General features: G+C 47.5%; 8 protein-coding genes across 8 annotated transcripts; 3 read left to right on the top strand and 5 right to left on the bottom strand.

Moving 5' to 3' along the window:
• Window positions 1–1,156: 1,156 nt before the first annotated feature.
• On the top strand, window positions 1,157–1,844 carry LOC131205427 (ribonuclease H2 subunit C). The gene is made up of 2 exons (XM_058197518.1): window positions 1,157–1,368; window positions 1,429–1,844. Exons 1-2 carry the CDS (start codon window positions 1,215–1,217, stop codon window positions 1,746–1,748), a joined length of 474 nt encoding a protein of 157 aa, XP_058053501.1. The 5' UTR covers window positions 1,157–1,214; the 3' UTR covers window positions 1,749–1,844.
• On the bottom strand, window positions 1,750–3,607 carry LOC131205417 (rRNA 2'-O-methyltransferase fibrillarin). The gene is made up of 3 exons (XM_058197507.1): window positions 3,437–3,607; window positions 2,830–3,230; window positions 1,750–2,577 (listed from the first exon to the last, which is right to left on the bottom strand). Exons 1-3 carry the CDS (start codon window positions 3,447–3,449, stop codon window positions 1,990–1,992), a joined length of 1,002 nt encoding a protein of 333 aa, XP_058053490.1. The 5' UTR covers window positions 3,450–3,607; the 3' UTR covers window positions 1,750–1,989.
• A 358-nt stretch (window positions 3,608–3,965) lies between these two features.
• LOC131216520 (methylosome subunit pICln) lies at window positions 3,966–5,336 on the top strand. The gene is made up of 3 exons (XM_058211029.1): window positions 3,966–4,267; window positions 4,340–4,752; window positions 4,815–5,336. Exons 1-3 carry the CDS (start codon window positions 4,146–4,148, stop codon window positions 4,844–4,846), a joined length of 567 nt encoding a protein of 188 aa, XP_058067012.1. The 5' UTR covers window positions 3,966–4,145; the 3' UTR covers window positions 4,847–5,336.
• A 119-nt stretch (window positions 5,337–5,455) lies between these two features.
• LOC131206188 (1,5-anhydro-D-fructose reductase-like) lies at window positions 5,456–6,989 on the top strand. The gene is made up of 2 exons (XM_058198635.1): window positions 5,456–5,875; window positions 5,934–6,989. The coding sequence occupies exons 1-2, from the start codon at window positions 5,753–5,755 to the stop codon at window positions 6,825–6,827; spliced, it is 1,017 nt and encodes a 338-aa protein (XP_058054618.1). The 5' UTR covers window positions 5,456–5,752; the 3' UTR covers window positions 6,828–6,989.
• Window positions 6,990–6,991: 2 nt separating this feature from the next.
• LOC131206189 (1,5-anhydro-D-fructose reductase-like) lies at window positions 6,992–8,238 on the bottom strand. The gene is made up of 3 exons (XM_058198637.1): window positions 8,108–8,238; window positions 7,354–8,046; window positions 6,992–7,277 (listed from the first exon to the last, which is right to left on the bottom strand). The coding sequence occupies exons 1-3, from the start codon at window positions 8,180–8,182 to the stop codon at window positions 7,089–7,091; spliced, it is 957 nt and encodes a 318-aa protein (XP_058054620.1). The 5' UTR covers window positions 8,183–8,238; the 3' UTR covers window positions 6,992–7,088.
• A 173-nt stretch (window positions 8,239–8,411) lies between these two features.
• LOC131216293 (prostaglandin F synthase 1-like) lies at window positions 8,412–9,742 on the bottom strand. The gene is made up of 3 exons (XM_058210745.1): window positions 9,658–9,742; window positions 9,428–9,595; window positions 8,412–9,369 (listed from the first exon to the last, which is right to left on the bottom strand). Exons 1-3 carry the CDS (start codon window positions 9,730–9,732, stop codon window positions 8,665–8,667), a joined length of 948 nt encoding a protein of 315 aa, XP_058066728.1. The 5' UTR covers window positions 9,733–9,742; the 3' UTR covers window positions 8,412–8,664.
• A 21-nt stretch (window positions 9,743–9,763) lies between these two features.
• Window positions 9,764–11,334, bottom strand: LOC131216292 (aldo-keto reductase family 1 member B1-like). The gene is made up of 3 exons (XM_058210744.1): window positions 11,125–11,334; window positions 10,914–11,056; window positions 9,764–10,840 (listed from the first exon to the last, which is right to left on the bottom strand). The coding sequence occupies exons 1-3, from the start codon at window positions 11,200–11,202 to the stop codon at window positions 10,102–10,104; spliced, it is 960 nt and encodes a 319-aa protein (XP_058066727.1). The 5' UTR covers window positions 11,203–11,334; the 3' UTR covers window positions 9,764–10,101.
• Window positions 11,335–11,854: 520 nt separating this feature from the next.
• LOC131214949 (solute carrier family 25 member 35-like) lies at window positions 11,855–13,828 on the bottom strand. Its single transcript, XM_058209298.1, has 2 exons — window positions 12,255–13,828; window positions 11,855–12,187 (listed from the first exon to the last, which is right to left on the bottom strand). The coding sequence occupies exons 1-2, from the start codon at window positions 13,000–13,002 to the stop codon at window positions 11,994–11,996; spliced, it is 942 nt and encodes a 313-aa protein (XP_058065281.1). The 5' UTR covers window positions 13,003–13,828; the 3' UTR covers window positions 11,855–11,993.
• Between the last annotated feature and the right edge of the window lie 1,397 nt (window positions 13,829–15,225).

Raw genomic sequence — 15,225 nt, 5'->3', positions numbered from 1 at the left:
AGAACGACGACGACGGCGAAGACCTCGTCAATGATGAATGCCAGGAAAAATGATCTCGTCCTGAATGGAGGTGGATCTTCGGGGACACTTTTCTTGGCGTTTCAACTGACCACTAACCGGGGGAGGGTTTTGCGGGCGGCGTAAGGGTTAAACATTCGCGGCACTCCCCGCTCGTAATCCACACCGATCACTTGCGTAGAACAATTGTCTCGACTATCGACATTCTTAACAATCCAACAATCCAACAACCCTAAACCAATCGAGACCGTCGCACTCAATACACTGTACACTGGCGACACGCATACATGGAAGTGGAGGTTTAGCGGCGTTAAAGGGTTAAACGTTGGCGGCACTTGCCTAAACACGCACGTAATCCATGCTGATCTGCGTAGAGCAACTGTCTTAACAATTATTAACACCAATTGCGAGCATCGCTCTGTTTATGCTGCTTATGATGCTATGCTTACTGCCAAACGACAAACATACAAACACCACCTCGCGGTCCGGCCCATACCGCGTAACGAACCTACTGAGCAATGCTCACTGGGGAGATACATGAGGTGTGAAAACTAGCGTAAAATTAATTTGTAATGTCAAATCGTTTACGCTTCGTGTGGCAGCAAAAATATAAAAACGAAATGTCCAACGTGTTTACGTTCGTGTTTTTGATCCGAGCAAATAGAAATAGAAGAGAAATAAATAGCTATTTATTTCTCTTCTATTTCTATTTGCTCGGACCAAAAACACGAACGTAAACACGTTTGACAAATTAATTTTACGCTAGTTTTCACGCCTCATGTAGCTCTCCAGTCCTTCTCTCTCCGCGTGGAGAGGAGTTTGCTCTTTTTTGGCAGATTATCGATTTTGGGCCCTATTACGAAACTCGAGTCAAGCACACGAACGGTCATTTGAGTTCCTTTTTCTATAGCTTTCTCTTTCTGCCTTCGCTTGTGCTGTATTCGGCTATCTCTCTTACCGTGTCCACTTGAACATTCGAGCTCTCGATTCGAGTTTCATAATAGAGCCTTACGTAGTGTGCGTGCACTCTCTCCGCATTCTCATTTCTTCTCTCTTTTCTTCGGAAATCTGACAGCCGCCGTCAAAATGCCACTTTAAACGTCAAAATTGAGAATTGTCGCGCGTTTGTTGTGTTTGTTACATTTTAACCTGTACCATTTTTACCGTTTGCCATTTTTACAACCTTACCCGGCGTAATGGCAATCAACCTTAAGGTGGGTTATGGTGATGTCGAAAAGAGCCTGGCCGAACCGCTCGAGCTACACTACCTTCCGGCGACCATTGACGGCGACGGGCCGGCTAATGTGGAAAAGTTTTTCACACCCTACACCACCGAATGCCAGGACGGAAGTGCGTAATGGTTCTTTCGGTTTAACTTCATTTAAATAACTCCTCTGATCCTTCCTTCAGCCGTACAAAATGCACTCCGCGGGTACCCTTTGCAGGGCAAGGCGATGGCGCTTCCGGCCGGGCACACTGGTGTGATATTGCAGGAAACGAAAAAACCGCTTTCAGATGATGAGGACAGAAACTTAACTTTCGCGGGAGCGTTTCGTGATTTCACCTACTGGAACTACGACCGCAATCCGTCGAGAAACGATCCTTTGGCCAAGGCGCTTAACTGGCTTCAGCTGTCGGAAGTCCTACACAGCGAGCAGGAAGAGGATTCCCCACCGAAGCAAGGGTCTTCGGAAGTAACCGACGAAATAAAACCAGAGAAAGGCGTTTAGGATTGGCCATTTCAATTGTAATATAGCTCTATTTCCATTTTGTCCGGCAGGTTCTGTAATCTAGTATGAAAGGTTTAAAATAAAACTTCATTATTACACCGATTCGAACCCTCGATCCGATGGTCTCCTATCTCGATGGTACCTATCTGGTGCGAAAAAAGTGTTTGTTGATACACAAAGTGTAACGAGAAGTAATTAATCTTATGCTCTAAATAAAGTGCCCAAAATGCGGGAAACCCCGTTACGCGGCACTTTTTGGTGGCGGTCGGTATACCCCTACGACCACTGCGTGATCACGTTCGTACGGTTCGAGGGTGATCTGTTCCTGGGGCTTTAGTTTCTCAGACTGCAACTTCTTCACCTCCGATGCAAATACCGCCTCGGGGACGGCTGTGGAATCGACGCAAGACGCTTTGATTGAAATCACAAAGTGGCCTCCGTTCTTGAGGAAGTTGTGTGCATTAAGCGCTACGATACGGGCTTGATCCGGTTGTGCCACGTCGGCGAATATCGTGTCCACCAGTCCAACCAGCATCCGGTACTTGTGCGGGTGACGGGCGTCCTCGATGATGGGGATGATGTTGGTCCGCTTCTTGGCCACGTTCAGCAGATCACGCCCGGAACGGTGTGAAAATTCGACCGCATACACCAATCCCTCCGGCCCAACGACGTCGGACACGTGAGAAACGGTTGTGCCCGATGCGGCCCCCAGATACAGGACTTTCGAGCCCGGTGGCATGTGAATTTTATCGACACCTCCCAGCACGGCAGCTGCCAGCTTCGATCGGAACGGATTCCACACTCTGTACTCCTTCTTATCGCCTTCATTCTGTGTGAAAAGTACAACGGTCTCTAAATTAATAATTTGGTCCACTTTTGAGAGGGGCAAAAGAGAAAACAATGACGAGAGATCAGATAGCAAGTTCTACAGAAAGCGCGCTCGTGGAAGGGTATGCCTCGGGCTCCACTTCCTACGGTCAGCGCGCTTTCCGTTGGCCACATTCCTGCCAATTCAATACCCCTGCGCTAATATTTCATCATATCCATTGAAACATTATCTTGGTTCCGGGTTAGAACTCACCTCAACAGATATCCGTTTCTCGCCGTATACTTCCGATCCCGGCACCAGGTTCAGCGTGACCAGTGCGTCTTCCTTTCCGCGCGCGATGAAGATTCCCTCGTGACGATGCGGTTCGATAACGACCGTTTTGCCTCCCTTAAATCCGCCGGGCTTTCCTCCTCGTCCTCCACGACCACCGGGACCACCGCGTCCGCGGCCTCCGGGACCACCACGCCCACGACCACCTCCGAATCCACCACGGCTACCACCACGGCCACCAAACCCACCACCGCCACCACCGCGATCACCGAAACCGCCGCGGCCACCGCGGCCTCCTCTTCCACCGCGACCGAATCCACCTTCTCCGCCACCACCACGGCCACCCCCTCCTCCGCGCCCACCACCGCCTCGTGGAGAGAATCCTGCAACAAAAAAGGAAGAGGTTAGGGACATCGGATACTGGTCATCGTTGTGAGAATATAATACAACCGCGAGCTAATCGACTAGTTCCATCGAGAATGAACTATGAACTCGTATTGCTGAGCAAAATCGCGTATTTAACAAACTAAAATAATAATACACGCTACCGGCTTCACGCCGCATGCCGATGAGGACGCAGCTTCCTTACCTGGTCTACCCATAATTGTGGACCTGTTTATAACTTTTCGGCCTCACTTTCACGTCACACAAGGTTGGTTCTATCTTTGGTTCAAGATATACGCTAATTAAACCACCAGTGGTTATTATGTTTGCGACTTTATCCTAAATTTGTAGAAGCGTTTATTTAACACGTGCGTTTATTCTAAGCTGTGAATGTTGCCGAACGTCAATTCTGGCCGATGAAAGTAGCTTGTTCCTCAAACGGTCAGATCGATCAGTTGTTTGTACGGCAGTGGTCGCGCGGATGACTAAGCAAAACAACTTAGAGTTTGGTAAATAAATATAGCGTGCGTTCGATGTGAAAAATATCAGAACATAAATTTTACTTATTCTTAGTCAATTTTAACATTCTCTGCAACAAATAAGCTAGAAAAAGAGTCGTTCGCCGAAAAACGTTTACTTTGGCCGGTTTCGCCGCGACTAGTTGTTTTGATAGGTTAGAAATCGCTTGTTTGTACGCTTGTTTACCGAGTCACCCTGTTGCGAACGCCAATTAGCGTGCGAAAAGAACAGTCTATTTTGAAACACAGGGAAGCGATTTTCATTCTTGCTGGAAAGATTCTTGCTTCTTGGAAAGGATCTGAACGCCACGAGCTCGATCGGAAGCGCCGGAACCGGATAAAACGGAGCAGGTTAGGGTTTTCAACTTGGTTTTTAACTTGCTCGCAAAACGCACCATGGTTACGATCGGAGAAGCATTTACGCCGGTCGATGGAATCCTCTATTCCGCGTCGGATGTCATGCTTAAAATCGGTAGCACCCTAATTGAAGCGCCGGGTATGCTGCATCTAACGGAAAGGTAAGAAACTACTATGGCGTTCTCGGTGGGTGGTTTATCGCCGGTATATCATAACCCTTTTCCACCGTACAGCTCGTGTATCTGGAGCTGCGCCGAGCGGAACAGCAGCATCTCCATTCCATGGCCAAGGGTGGGAGTGCAAGCCATTTCATCCGCTCCGGTGCAAGGAATCTACGTAATGCTGGACATAAATCTCGTATGGCCTGGCTTCTACCAAGGCCCCCCAGAGAACAACGGAAATGCCCATCTGGAAGATGAGGAGGGCGAAAATGACGAAGGCCACGAATCGGACGCTTCGGAGGCGGCCATGACAGAGATTTGGTTTTTGCCCAGCAGTAGTCAAATCTTGGACGAAATTTACGGTGCCATGCGCGAATGCCAGAGTCTGAATCCAGGTTCGGACGTCAGCGAAGACGAGGATTACATGGAAGCCGAGGTGGATGATTTGGCGGAAGTTGGCGAAATGCGAAACTTACAGCTAGACGGTCAGTATAGGATGCTTTGCTTGCGGTATGGTGGAACCAAACAAATCTCTTTTACTTTCCAGACGACGATAAATTCGCGGACGCCGAAGAGTGAATGAATCGCGCAGCTGAGATGTACATTATAAGTAAACTTAAGAAGTTAACGGAAGCGGATTAGAACGAACAATTGAGGAGGGAAAAAGAATACGCGCGACGGGAAAGCATTGGGGAGAACGGATCGAGAGGGTCGCCAAAAATTCCAATGTAATTCGAAATTCGGCCTTTCGCACCGCCATTTGGAATTACGCCACAACTCGTCTGCACACGCATTTAACTGCGCTCAGAGATGCTCTGGAGCCCATTAGGAGTACGAATTTGGTTAAAGTGTTTGCCGTAAGTTGAACTAAAATAACAAGAGAAAATTAAAATGGAATGAAACGAAATTGGAATCCCTGTTGGAAGGATAAATCAATCGGTCAAGCTTTCTTTGTGTTTTTCATACGTACTTTTTATTGTTCAACATCGCCCTCCGGAGAACATTCCAATCTTTATGTTCCTGCCATTCACAGCATCCAGAGATGTTTTTTTTTATTTGCTTATGGTTCATGGCCATTCTTTCTGACGTAGCCGTCATTGAAAGTTTTGAACTGGGCGCAATAAACAGCCAATACCGACTCTTGTTTGCATACAACCGTTTGGATTTTGTGTTACGGATTGCATTTTATAAATTTCCATTAAGTTTTGCCTATTTTCTTCAAAGTTTTGCACTGCGTTTTGTTAAAGTTGCCAGGCATTAATTGAACGAATAATATTTCATTAATTTAAGTAGGCTGTGGAGTTTGAGTTTCGTTCAAAAGTTAGTTGTTCTCCGTCTCCATCGGTTGTGCAGGTCATCTACCGGTAAAAAAAAATTCCATTTAAATAGCGTATTTTATCACCAGTGAGATTAGATAGTGTCAGTCAGGATTACAAAGCAAACGTTGCTACTCGGAAACAATTACTATCTGTCTGTGGGCCGCATATGCTTGTTAGATCAGTCTTGTCGAGCTTTCTACGCAAAATGGCAACGAATAAAGCAACCGTGCCGATGGTGAAGCTGAACAATGGTCGCGAAATGCCCGCTCTTGGGCTGGGAACATGGATGGTAAGTATTATTGATACGCAAATCTACGTGCGCATTAGTTTTAATCTTTCGCTTTCAGTCGAAAGAAGGCGAAGGAGTGGCCGCCCTGAAGACCGCAATCGACGCCGGCTACCGGCACATTGATACGGCGTTTTTCTACCAAAACGAAAAGGAAGTTGGCCACGCAGTACGCAGTAAGATAGCCGAGGGTGTGGTGCAACGAGAGGACATGTTCATCACGACCAAACTATGGAACACCTTTCATGATCCGTCTCACGTGGAGGAAGCTTTCAAGCGTTCGCTCGAAAATCTGAACCTCGAGTACATAGATCTGTACCTGATGCACACTCCGATGAGTTACCGGTTCAAGGGATGGTTTGCAGATGATTTGATGCCGTATGCCGACGGCAAACTCGAGCTTACCGAAGTGGACTTCGTTGAAACGTGGAAAGCGATGGAAAAACTGCTGAAGACGGGCAAAGTCCGGTCACTCGGTGTGTCGAACTTCAACAGCGAACAAATTGCTCGCCTGCTGGCGGAATGCAAAATTAAACCCGTGACCAATCAGGTCGAGTGCAACCCAGGATTGAACCAACGGAAACTGACGGCGTTCTGTAAGGAGCGGGACGTCACCATCACCGCTTACAGTCCGCTCGGTCGTCCGAACTACTACGAGAAGGATCCAGAAAATGTTCCCAAGCCGGCACTGGATGATCCACGGGTGGCGGAGATCGCCAAGAAGTATGGAAAGACTCCGGGACAGGTTGTACTTCGGTATCTCTTCGAACTTGGCACGATCCCGATTCCGAAGTCCGCGAATGAGGCGCGCCTTCGTCAAAATATCGATATCTTCGACTTTAAGCTGACAGAGCAGGAGATCGCCGTGATGGACACCTTCCATACCGGGAAGCGGTCGGTTCCCTTTAGTCTGTGTGTGAATAGCAAATACTTTCCGTTTAATATCGAATTCTAGTGCTTGAATTAACCAGAGACTCTAACGACAAAACAACCATCTACTCGGCATCCAAGTCAACATTGGAAGCTGCTAAGTCGATAAGAGTACAAGCACCACTTCAGGCATTTTTCTTTATTTTCCAATCACAGCATCCAACAAAAAACTTGCAATAAAAATCGTTGTTTAAAAACAAGGTGGATTTCTTTTTATTTGGAAGAAAACTTTAACGTATTCAATCTAAGCCAAACCGAATCATTCTGATGAAAAGCTTGACTTCTTTCAAAATTCGACATTGAAAGGATAGTACTTGTGGCCTTTAAGGGGCAGGAACTGAATGGTGCGATCCGAATGAAACGAGCTCAAGTATTGGATTTCGTTCTCGGTAAGCTTGAAGTCAAACACGTCAATATTCTGTCGGATTCGCTCGTCGTTGGTGGAATATGGTATCGGAATGGTTCCGATGTCGATCTAAGAAGGAACATGAAGAAAGAAATGAGTACATGATCTGATCGGTTATCGGTTCAGTTAGCCATTCACTACCTACCAGATAGCGCAATATCACCTGACCATTTGTTTTACCATACTTTTGGCCAATTTCGCGCACCTTTGGATCATCAAGCGCGCTTCGATTACCGTATGTCGTTCGATGCGGCCGTCCCATCGGACCATAGGCTGTCACCGTGATACCACGTTCCCGGCAAAACTCGATCAACCGACGCTGATCGTACCCGGGATTTACTTCGATCTGGTTGTTGACCGGTTTGATCGTGGCCGCGGCCAATACCCGCTCTATCTGCTCACTGTTAAAGTTCGAGAGTCCGATGCTTCGAACCCATCCGGAGCTGACCAGCTTCTCCATCGCCTTCCATGTGTCCACATAATCAACATCCGACAGTAGCATATTTCCGGCAGCATCTTTCGGTTGCATATCCTCAATCTCGTACCCAGCAAACTGTTGGCCCATCGGAGAGTGGATCAGGAAGAGATCGATGTATCCAATATCCAGCGAATTGTAGGAACGCCGAAATGCTTCCTCCAGATGGGCTGGATCGTGGAACGTGTTCCACAGTTTGGTCGTTACGAACACATCTTCCCGGCGGATCACACCTTCCGCTATCTTTTCCCTTATGGCTTGGCCGATTTCGTGCTCATTCTCGTACAGGAATGCTGTGTCGATGTGACGATAGCCGGCATCGATCGCTTTCTTCACCAGCTCCACACCTTGACCCTTTAGTGCCTGTTGAGGTCGAAAGGACGGTCATTAGCTTCTGTCGCCATTAGGATCCGATTAGGCTTACCAAGTACGTTCCGTAACCAATGGACGGAATTTTGTAGCCATTACTAAGGCTCACCGAAGGCACTTGCTTTGACATTGTGGCTCAATCGTTACTAACAACTAGCAGTTGATACTTTTCGCACGAAGCATTGCGTGAACCGATAGTTTATATGCTGGTGGTGGTCAAACCCCACTTGTTGTAACGTCCTGTTCCCCTAGAGGTTAGGTACGCGAAACCTTTTCTTTCGCATAAATCATAAAATAATGTGAATAATGTTAACAATGAAAAAAGACTTGTCAACTCTCATGACTTCAAAAATGTGAACTATGCAAGTCAAATTTATTCTTCAAAAACAACACCAACGATTTTTCTTTTTATCAAATACAATCGTGAATTGCACAATGGGGCGCAATAAAACCCAAGCAGACAAGTTATGTACTCCAAACGGTTGGAATGGTCCATATCGCAAAGTCATCCATCCTTATCAATCAAAGCAATCGACGACGAAGGTGATTTTTACTTCCGCAAATTCTGCATTTAATTTACGAGTATCATTTCAGAGCCATCTTTAAGCCCCCTTAAAACTCTGCGTTAAACGGATAAAAAGGATGGGCAGCGGCCGGATCCCACTTCTCCAACCGTTCGCCCGTTTGCAATCCATCTAGCGTTAGCACCTCTTCCGGAGTGAGAGCGAAATCGAAAATATCCAAATTTTGTCGAATCCTTTCGGGATTACCGGATTTTGGAATCGGAACCGTGCCGATATCGATCAAATAGCGCAATAGCACCTGTGCCGGCGTTTTGCGGTAATGATTGGCGATCGTTATCACCCGAGTATCATCGAACGGGTGCTTGGGAGTGAGCGAGTCAGCACCGGAAGGCGCCAGGCCAGCTCCCGGTCGGACTAAGGGACTGTAAGCCGTAATGACGATGTCGCGATCCTTGCAGAACTTAATAAGCCGCTTCTGATTCAGGCGAACATGGCACTCGACTTGATTGGTGACCGGTTTGGTAGTACCATTTTCGATGACCCGCGTAAGCTGTTCGCTGTTGAAGTTGGACACACCGAGGCTGCGGACGCGTCCTGTTGTAAGTAGTTTCTCCATCGCCCGCCAAGTATCCAGATAATCCACTTCGTTCAGGATGGTTTCACCCTGTGCACCCAGGGTACCGCCTATCGGAGAATGCATCAAATAGAGGTCCACGTAATCGAGCTGAAGGTTGGCCAAGGAAGTGTCGAACGCTTTGCGGACTTGCGACGGCTCGTGCGATCCATGCCATAGCTAAATCGAACAAATATCAGACACTTCAATGGACATTAACTTTACAACAGCACTTTACCTTAGTGGTCACGAAAACGTCCTCTCGCTTTATTGTGCCATCATAGATTTTGTCCCTAATAGCCTGCCCAACTTCTGCTTCGTTATGATAGAGAAAGGCAGTATCAAAGTGTCGGTATCCAGCGTCGATGGCCGTCTTCACTGCTTCGACGCAGCTTTTTCCACGGAGCTATGGCGCACGGAATATTCATTTTTACAGCATGCAAATTATAAGGTTCTCAAATAACTCACCCAGTAGGTGCCAAGGCCCAGAACGGGCATCTGGTATCCATCATTGAGCGTCACGGTAGTCGCTGTCACAGGCATTCTGTTTGCTTAACGGTTGGTAACTTTCGGAAAACGCTTAATACGTACTAAACCTACCCTGGGACTCGGACGGCCTTTTTATGCCTAAATACTACGATGCAAACTAACCACAACCAAACATCCGCTGCCCAATTTGCGGTTTGGCCCCGATAGGGATACTAATCAGTAAATGAGATAAGCAGTTCAGACCGTTCTTCACAGTTCTCAATGTCGCCTATTGCTGAATGAGCTGCTAATTAGACTCGTTTCTGTTGTGCTAAATGATAAAGAGCGAGATATGTTAGGGCGTGAAGCCCAGCTGAGCCCTTTTCGGATCACACTCTTCAAGGGCAGGTTCATAGGAACTTTATTTTTCTAATGAAACTCCCCTTACTCCTCCTTCTCAAATGGATGATGCGGGTGACCGAATGCGCCCGTTTCCGGGCAAATGCGGCCGTTTCTCTCCAGCTGCGCCAACACCTTGACATCGGCATCCTCGAGCTGGAAGCTAAAAACATCGAAATTCGTACCAATGCGCTCTTTGGTCACCGATTTCGGAATAACGACGTGTCCGAGCTGAATCTGGTAACGGATCAGTATCTGAGCCGCGCTTTTGCCGTACTTTTTCGCCAACTGGCCAACCGTTCCGTCGTCGAGCAGCACCGGATCGTCTGCTTTCACCCACGGTCGGGCCGGCGATCCTAGCGGGCTGTAGGCCGTAACGACGATTCCATGCTTGGCACAGAAAGCCGTAATCTTTGCCTGGTGCAAATACGGGTGCAACTCGATTTGATTGGTGGCCGGCGGGATCTTGGCAATGTCCAAGACACGCTGAATTTGCTTGGTGTTAAAATTCGAAAGTCCAATATTGCGCACCAGACCGGCTTCGACGAGCTTTTCCATCGCTGGCCAGGTGTCCACGTAATCGGCATCGGAGAACACGAACGTCTGTCCGTCGGGACCCATCGGAAAGAGTTCCGGCCCCTCGCGATACGCAACCGGCCAGTGGATCAGGTAGAGATCGACGTAATCCAGCTTCAGGTTCTTAAGGGTCGTGCGGCAAGCACCCTCGACCAGTTCCGGTCGATGGAAGGTGTTCCACAGTTTGCTGGTCACAAACAGATCCTCCCTGGTAACAAAATGGGTTATAGAGTTTAAATTTGATGGAATCTTTAGCCTTGGAGGCCGTAAGAAACTCATACCGCTTCACGACACCTTCAGCTATCTTTGCGGCAATTCCCTCGCCTACTTCGTGCTCGTTCTGATAGACATGAGCGCAATCAATGTGCCGATATCCGATGTCGATGGCGTCTTTCACAGCTTGAGCGACTTGTCCCGGAGGCGACTACATTTCCAATGCGTCAGAAAGAATTATAAAAACCTTTTGTGGTGGCACCTCACCAACATACTTACGTTCCAGGTACCGAGCCCGATCATGGGGATGCTGTTGCCATTCTTAAAAATTGCCTTCGGCACCGTAGCACAGGCCATTTCGTTGTCAGACGAGGAGATATGAGGGCAAAACGTCTACCCAATCGAACTGATAGCAGAACGATGCTGTTTTCGGGAACAACTGAATGATTTTCCAACACTCCGAATCGCACAACGAAAACCAACGGACTGATGCGGCCTCAGAGTGATCTAGCGTTGGACTATAAATAGTCCGACTAAACAAGGAAAGTGTGTTGGTGTAATGCCGCTAAACAACCCGCTAATCGGTAGATTACCGGTTTTTTTTACAGGAGAGTAGAGCTCCGGGTACTCTCGGTTCTCTCGCAAAGTTATCGCGGATGGTTTAGAAATTGCTTGAACTACGCACTGCCGTGCAAAAAGGTGATAAAGAAGCGATAGAGGCTCATCACACTGCAAAACATTCAACGTGTGCGTGAGCTCGGTTTTTCTGGAATGCTGCCCAAGTCCACAAATTATAGTTTATTTTTCTCAAGAAGGAAAATTACCAGAAAATTCTATGCTCCATTCGTCGATCATCACTGCGATCAGCTCGAACTCTAATGTAATGCTTTGTAATCTAATTATTATTTTTAAGCTAAACATTTAAATTACTCACTGTGATATATTTTTCTTTCAAAAGGCTCTAACAACGAATCACCAGAGTTCTCCAAACCAAATCGTTCGTAGCGTTTTTCGTTTATTTTCCTAGTTAAAAATCGGCTCCCTGCGTGGGAAAGGCGTCACTGGTTAGTGTCTATGCAAATCTTTGTCGAGCGAAAATTATCTGTACAAAGCCAAAGAGAAATCACTGCGGATGTCGGCCGCAGTCCTCATCCGAAGTAAAGGTCCCGCCAGGCTTTAAACTGATCCCAGAATGTCAGGTTCAGGATCGTATGCGGAGCGATGCGCCAGTAGTTCGGCACGAACCCCTTGTACAGTCCGTGCAGACCTTCGGCACGAAGCGTTTTCATGAAGCAATCCACCACGCTCCGGTACATCAGTCCTTTCCCGTTTGCATCGACCCCTGTACGAGAAGATACCGAAAATATGTAAAACCTTGCGCACGAATTAAAGCACTGGTGGAATCCTACCTTGATTGAAAAGGCGCGTCGCAATCACGTCGAAAGGCGACATGAACACGCACGTGAAAAATCCACTTATCATGCTGGCCGCGAACGCCGTAAAAGCCACCGATTCACGGAAGAACTCGAACTGGACGAAGAAGTCTTTGAAGGTGGAGAAAGTCCCCAGCTGGGCGGACGAACCGATGGCGGTCCGGGTGGCAATGCCGTGGTAACCACGCCACAGTCCACGCACTCCCTGGCTCCGGTAGATTCCGCTGAGGGCGGCCAGGGTGCTGGTGTGCCGATGCTGGTAGCCGACCGCGTACTTGCCGTGCGATCGTGCCTGGATCTGGGTCTTGATCATGTACAGTGGACAGGCGATCGTCGAACCTATCACCCCACTGAAGCCGCCCCATAAGATCGAGTAAAACACCGTGCCAGCCTTGGTGTCACCGCGCGTCCACTCGTAGTTCTCCGCTGTCTGGTAGATTCCGAGCCGGACACTGTTCATAGTGAACTGGAAAGCGAGCGCCGACACGAGGCCTTTCTGAAGCCCGAGAATTCCTTCCGATTTTAGGATCGTCCGAAAGGACTTGAACACCGACCGGTACGGATTGCGCGGTTGACTAGGGGTGCCACCGTGGCCGACATCACCAGACGTCGTCACCTTGGTCATTAACTCGCCATGGAGCTGTTGGCGGGTTTTTATCACGTCGAAAGGATTGCTGAAGATTCCGGCGCACGTTGCCGCGCAGCCACCGAGCAGGAAATCCATTGGCGAATTGGAGATGAACTCGATGTGAATGGACAAATATTGAACTTTTATTCCACCTTCAAACAACACGATACTTGCACGCTGGACGTAGTCATTATAATGTCAGTTCTTTTCCTGCCCTGACGCTTGGACACCAATTTTAGCACCGACTTCGAACGGTTTTCCGCGCACAGGTTCCACGGGTGCACCGTGGCCCTTTCGGTGCAGCATGCAAGTAAGTACCGTAAGTGGCCTCTTGGCTGGTGCAACAAGTGCACGTTATGTAAGGATTTCGTCAGATATTTTTTCGGCTGTAAGTGTGAGAGTCAACTTTGAACATTTTCGATTTTTCCTCAGGAAATCACCCACGCACACAGGTCAGCTGATCGGTAAATTCGATTGACCGGCGATGCAGAGTAACAACTCAATGGGGGGCTTGTAATTTCTCAGGTGTTACCTTCCCAATAGACTGGGATGGACTTTAAACCGTCGAAAATTGAAACAATCTTTCCGCACACCGTGCACCGTGTTTCGTTCTTTAAAACCGGTCACCACCCTCAGCCAAACACTATCGTATGCTCTGTCCGCCTGAAAGAACGGTTCACGAGAAGGGGCTGGCTGGCCACCCTATGCCCTCCACCTTCGCCTTTCATCGTGTCACGCTTATGTCACACGCACGAATTTTCTTTCGCCGAACATCGCCAACCTTTCACAGGGGATCCCATGTCCTGACGGTACACGTCTCGAGCACCGAATGAATCTTGTGCAGCATCCGCCAAAAACGCTGGCTCTGGCAAAAACACTTTACGTATTTTTCGGGTTCTGTGTGACCTACATTTTGCCCGGGTTTTCTTCCGCAACTGAAGTGTCACGAAGGGACAAAACAGAAAACACATGACGCCAGCGACTGCCGCGAATGTTGGCTCATGCGCGGTAGTTGCGTCCCTCGGAGGCCCTTCGGCATCACTCCCAACGCCGAGCCGAACAGAATTTGCCAAGTTTGTGGCGGCACTTTGTGTTGGTTGCGATGTCCGTGGGACGGGTCGTCCTCACTTCCCTTCGCATTAGGATAGGTTCAAAGGAAGCTGTGTTGAAGACATTTTTGTCAATCTGAATATGTAGTTTTGGAAAGATTGTCCGTCGGAAACAAGTGGGAGCTTTATCTAAAAATGATAAAATAAATAAAATCAACGCGTTACAAAAAAAATAGAGCAGTACGATAGTGCTTCATAATACTTTAGCTTAAATTAATAAGCCTTGCAAGTATGAAGTACATCTCATTATCGCTTGAATAAGGCCAATCATCGGTAGCTTATCGGTAAAGAAAGATAACGTATGAACACATTCCCGTCCATCGGCTGAAGTCAGGTTATCGTGCAGAGACCAAGGCTTGGACCAATAATTCTATCCGCTAAAAACTACAGTTCGACAAACAATACTCGCGTTATCTAATATAGAAGGATGCGAAGGGAAAGATGAAGACTTTCAAGCAACGAACGGAGATAAGAGCATGCCCAAGAGGAAAAGGATAATACGGAATGACACAGAGAAAATGATAGACACACGGAATCAAGGAAGTCGAATGAAATTCTAGGCGAAATAAAAAAGACACCGGACCAACAAGGTCCTAGGGAAATACAAAAAACAGAACCGATCGTGACCACGATCACGCGGGATGCTTTGGGTTTCTCGTCATAAATTCGTATCCCGATTAAAGGGGTCAAGCCAAAAAAAAGGATTTCATTTTATTCTTTTCCTTTATCCTTATTCTTCCTTCCTAGGTGTGTCCTTGTTATCATTTTTCACAGTTCCCCGTAGATAAACGTTGTGTTTTGTATTTTAAATTTATTTGTTAGCTTATCAAAATATTCGTAGAAATCAGAATCAAATATTAGCAATGGAACCATCGGAACGAGGCGACATTGTAACAGATTTCCAGAATAAACATTCTCCGAATGCAACAGGATCAGAACATAAATTCACACGATCGCCAATAAATCGTAGCCGAAGCAACCAATTGGATCGCCAGAAGAAGATCATGACGTCATATGAAGATCATGGATGTATAAACAAGTCAGATCTTCCCCCAGTTTTTTTCCGCCCCGCATCAATCCCAGTTCTTTTCCACTTCGGTTATAAGATCAGTGCGTAGCAGCATATTCGATCCACACCATTGCGAATTGGAAAAACGGTCAGTTCGTAGCAGCACCATAGGCTATTCGTTTAGGGCCAATGTGAATAGCG

The sequence above is a fragment of the Anopheles bellator genome, chromosome 1, assembly GCF_943735745.2.
Source record: "Anopheles bellator chromosome 1, idAnoBellAS_SP24_06.2, whole genome shotgun sequence".
Lineage (NCBI taxonomy): Eukaryota > Metazoa > Arthropoda > Insecta > Diptera > Culicidae > Anopheles > Anopheles bellator.
This window is presented reverse-complemented; position numbering and strand designations above follow the sequence as displayed.

What these genes read in the sequence shown, in the direction of transcription:
- LOC131205427 (XM_058197518.1), top strand. Translation starts at nt 1,215, where the DNA reads ATGGCAATCAACCTTAAGGTGGGTTATGGTGATGTCGAAAAGAGCCTG. An exon ending in CACCGAATGCCAGGACGGAA is followed by an intron (nt 1,369 to 1,428) that starts GTGCGTAATGGT and finishes TCCTTCCTTCAG; the next exon opens with CCGTACAAAATGCACTCCGC.
- LOC131205417 (XM_058197507.1), bottom strand. An exon ending in AGAAACGGATATCTGTTGAG is followed by an intron (nt 2,578 to 2,829) that starts GTGAGTTCTAAC and finishes CTTTTCACACAG; the next exon opens with AATGAAGGCGATAAGAAGGA.
- LOC131216520 (XM_058211029.1), top strand. Translation starts at nt 4,146, where the DNA reads ATGGTTACGATCGGAGAAGCATTTACGCCGGTCGATGGAATCCTCTAT. An exon ending in ATGCTGCATCTAACGGAAAG is followed by an intron (nt 4,268 to 4,339) that starts GTAAGAAACTAC and finishes TCCACCGTACAG; the next exon opens with CTCGTGTATCTGGAGCTGCG. An exon ending in GCGAAACTTACAGCTAGACG is followed by an intron (nt 4,753 to 4,814) that starts GTCAGTATAGGA and finishes TTTACTTTCCAG; the next exon opens with ACGACGATAAATTCGCGGAC.
- LOC131206189 (XM_058198637.1), bottom strand. Translation starts at nt 8,182, where the DNA reads ATGTCAAAGCAAGTGCCTTCGGTGAGCCTTAGTAATGGCTACAAAATT. An exon ending in TTGGTTACGGAACGTACTTG is followed by an intron (nt 8,047 to 8,107) that starts GTAAGCCTAATC and finishes CGACCTCAACAG; the next exon opens with GCACTAAAGGGTCAAGGTGT. An exon ending in AGGTGATATTGCGCTATCTG is followed by an intron (nt 7,278 to 7,353) that starts GTAGGTAGTGAA and finishes GTTCCTTCTTAG; the next exon opens with ATCGACATCGGAACCATTCC.
- LOC131216292 (XM_058210744.1), bottom strand. Translation starts at nt 11,202, where the DNA reads ATGGCCTGTGCTACGGTGCCGAAGGCAATTTTTAAGAATGGCAACAGC. An exon ending in TCGGGCTCGGTACCTGGAAC is followed by an intron (nt 11,057 to 11,124) that starts GTAAGTATGTTG and finishes TTGGAAATGTAG; the next exon opens with TCGCCTCCGGGACAAGTCGC. An exon ending in GCTGAAGGTGTCGTGAAGCG is followed by an intron (nt 10,841 to 10,913) that starts GTATGAGTTTCT and finishes TTTTGTTACCAG; the next exon opens with GGAGGATCTGTTTGTGACCA.
- LOC131214949 (XM_058209298.1), bottom strand. Translation starts at nt 13,002, where the DNA reads ATGGATTTCCTGCTCGGTGGCTGCGCGGCAACGTGCGCCGGAATCTTC. An exon ending in GACGCGCCTTTTCAATCAAG is followed by an intron (nt 12,188 to 12,254) that starts GTAGGATTCCAC and finishes CTTCTCGTACAG; the next exon opens with GGGTCGATGCAAACGGGAAA.
- LOC131216293 (XM_058210745.1), bottom strand. Translation starts at nt 9,732, where the DNA reads ATGCCTGTGACAGCGACTACCGTGACGCTCAATGATGGATACCAGATG. An exon ending in TGGGCCTTGGCACCTACTGG is followed by an intron (nt 9,596 to 9,657) that starts GTGAGTTATTTG and finishes CGTGCGCCATAG; the next exon opens with CTCCGTGGAAAAAGCTGCGT. An exon ending in ACGTTTTCGTGACCACTAAG is followed by an intron (nt 9,370 to 9,427) that starts GTAAAGTGCTGT and finishes TGTTCGATTTAG; the next exon opens with CTATGGCATGGATCGCACGA.
- LOC131206188 (XM_058198635.1), top strand. Translation starts at nt 5,753, where the DNA reads ATGCTTGTTAGATCAGTCTTGTCGAGCTTTCTACGCAAAATGGCAACG. An exon ending in TTGGGCTGGGAACATGGATG is followed by an intron (nt 5,876 to 5,933) that starts GTAAGTATTATT and finishes TTTCGCTTTCAG; the next exon opens with TCGAAAGAAGGCGAAGGAGT.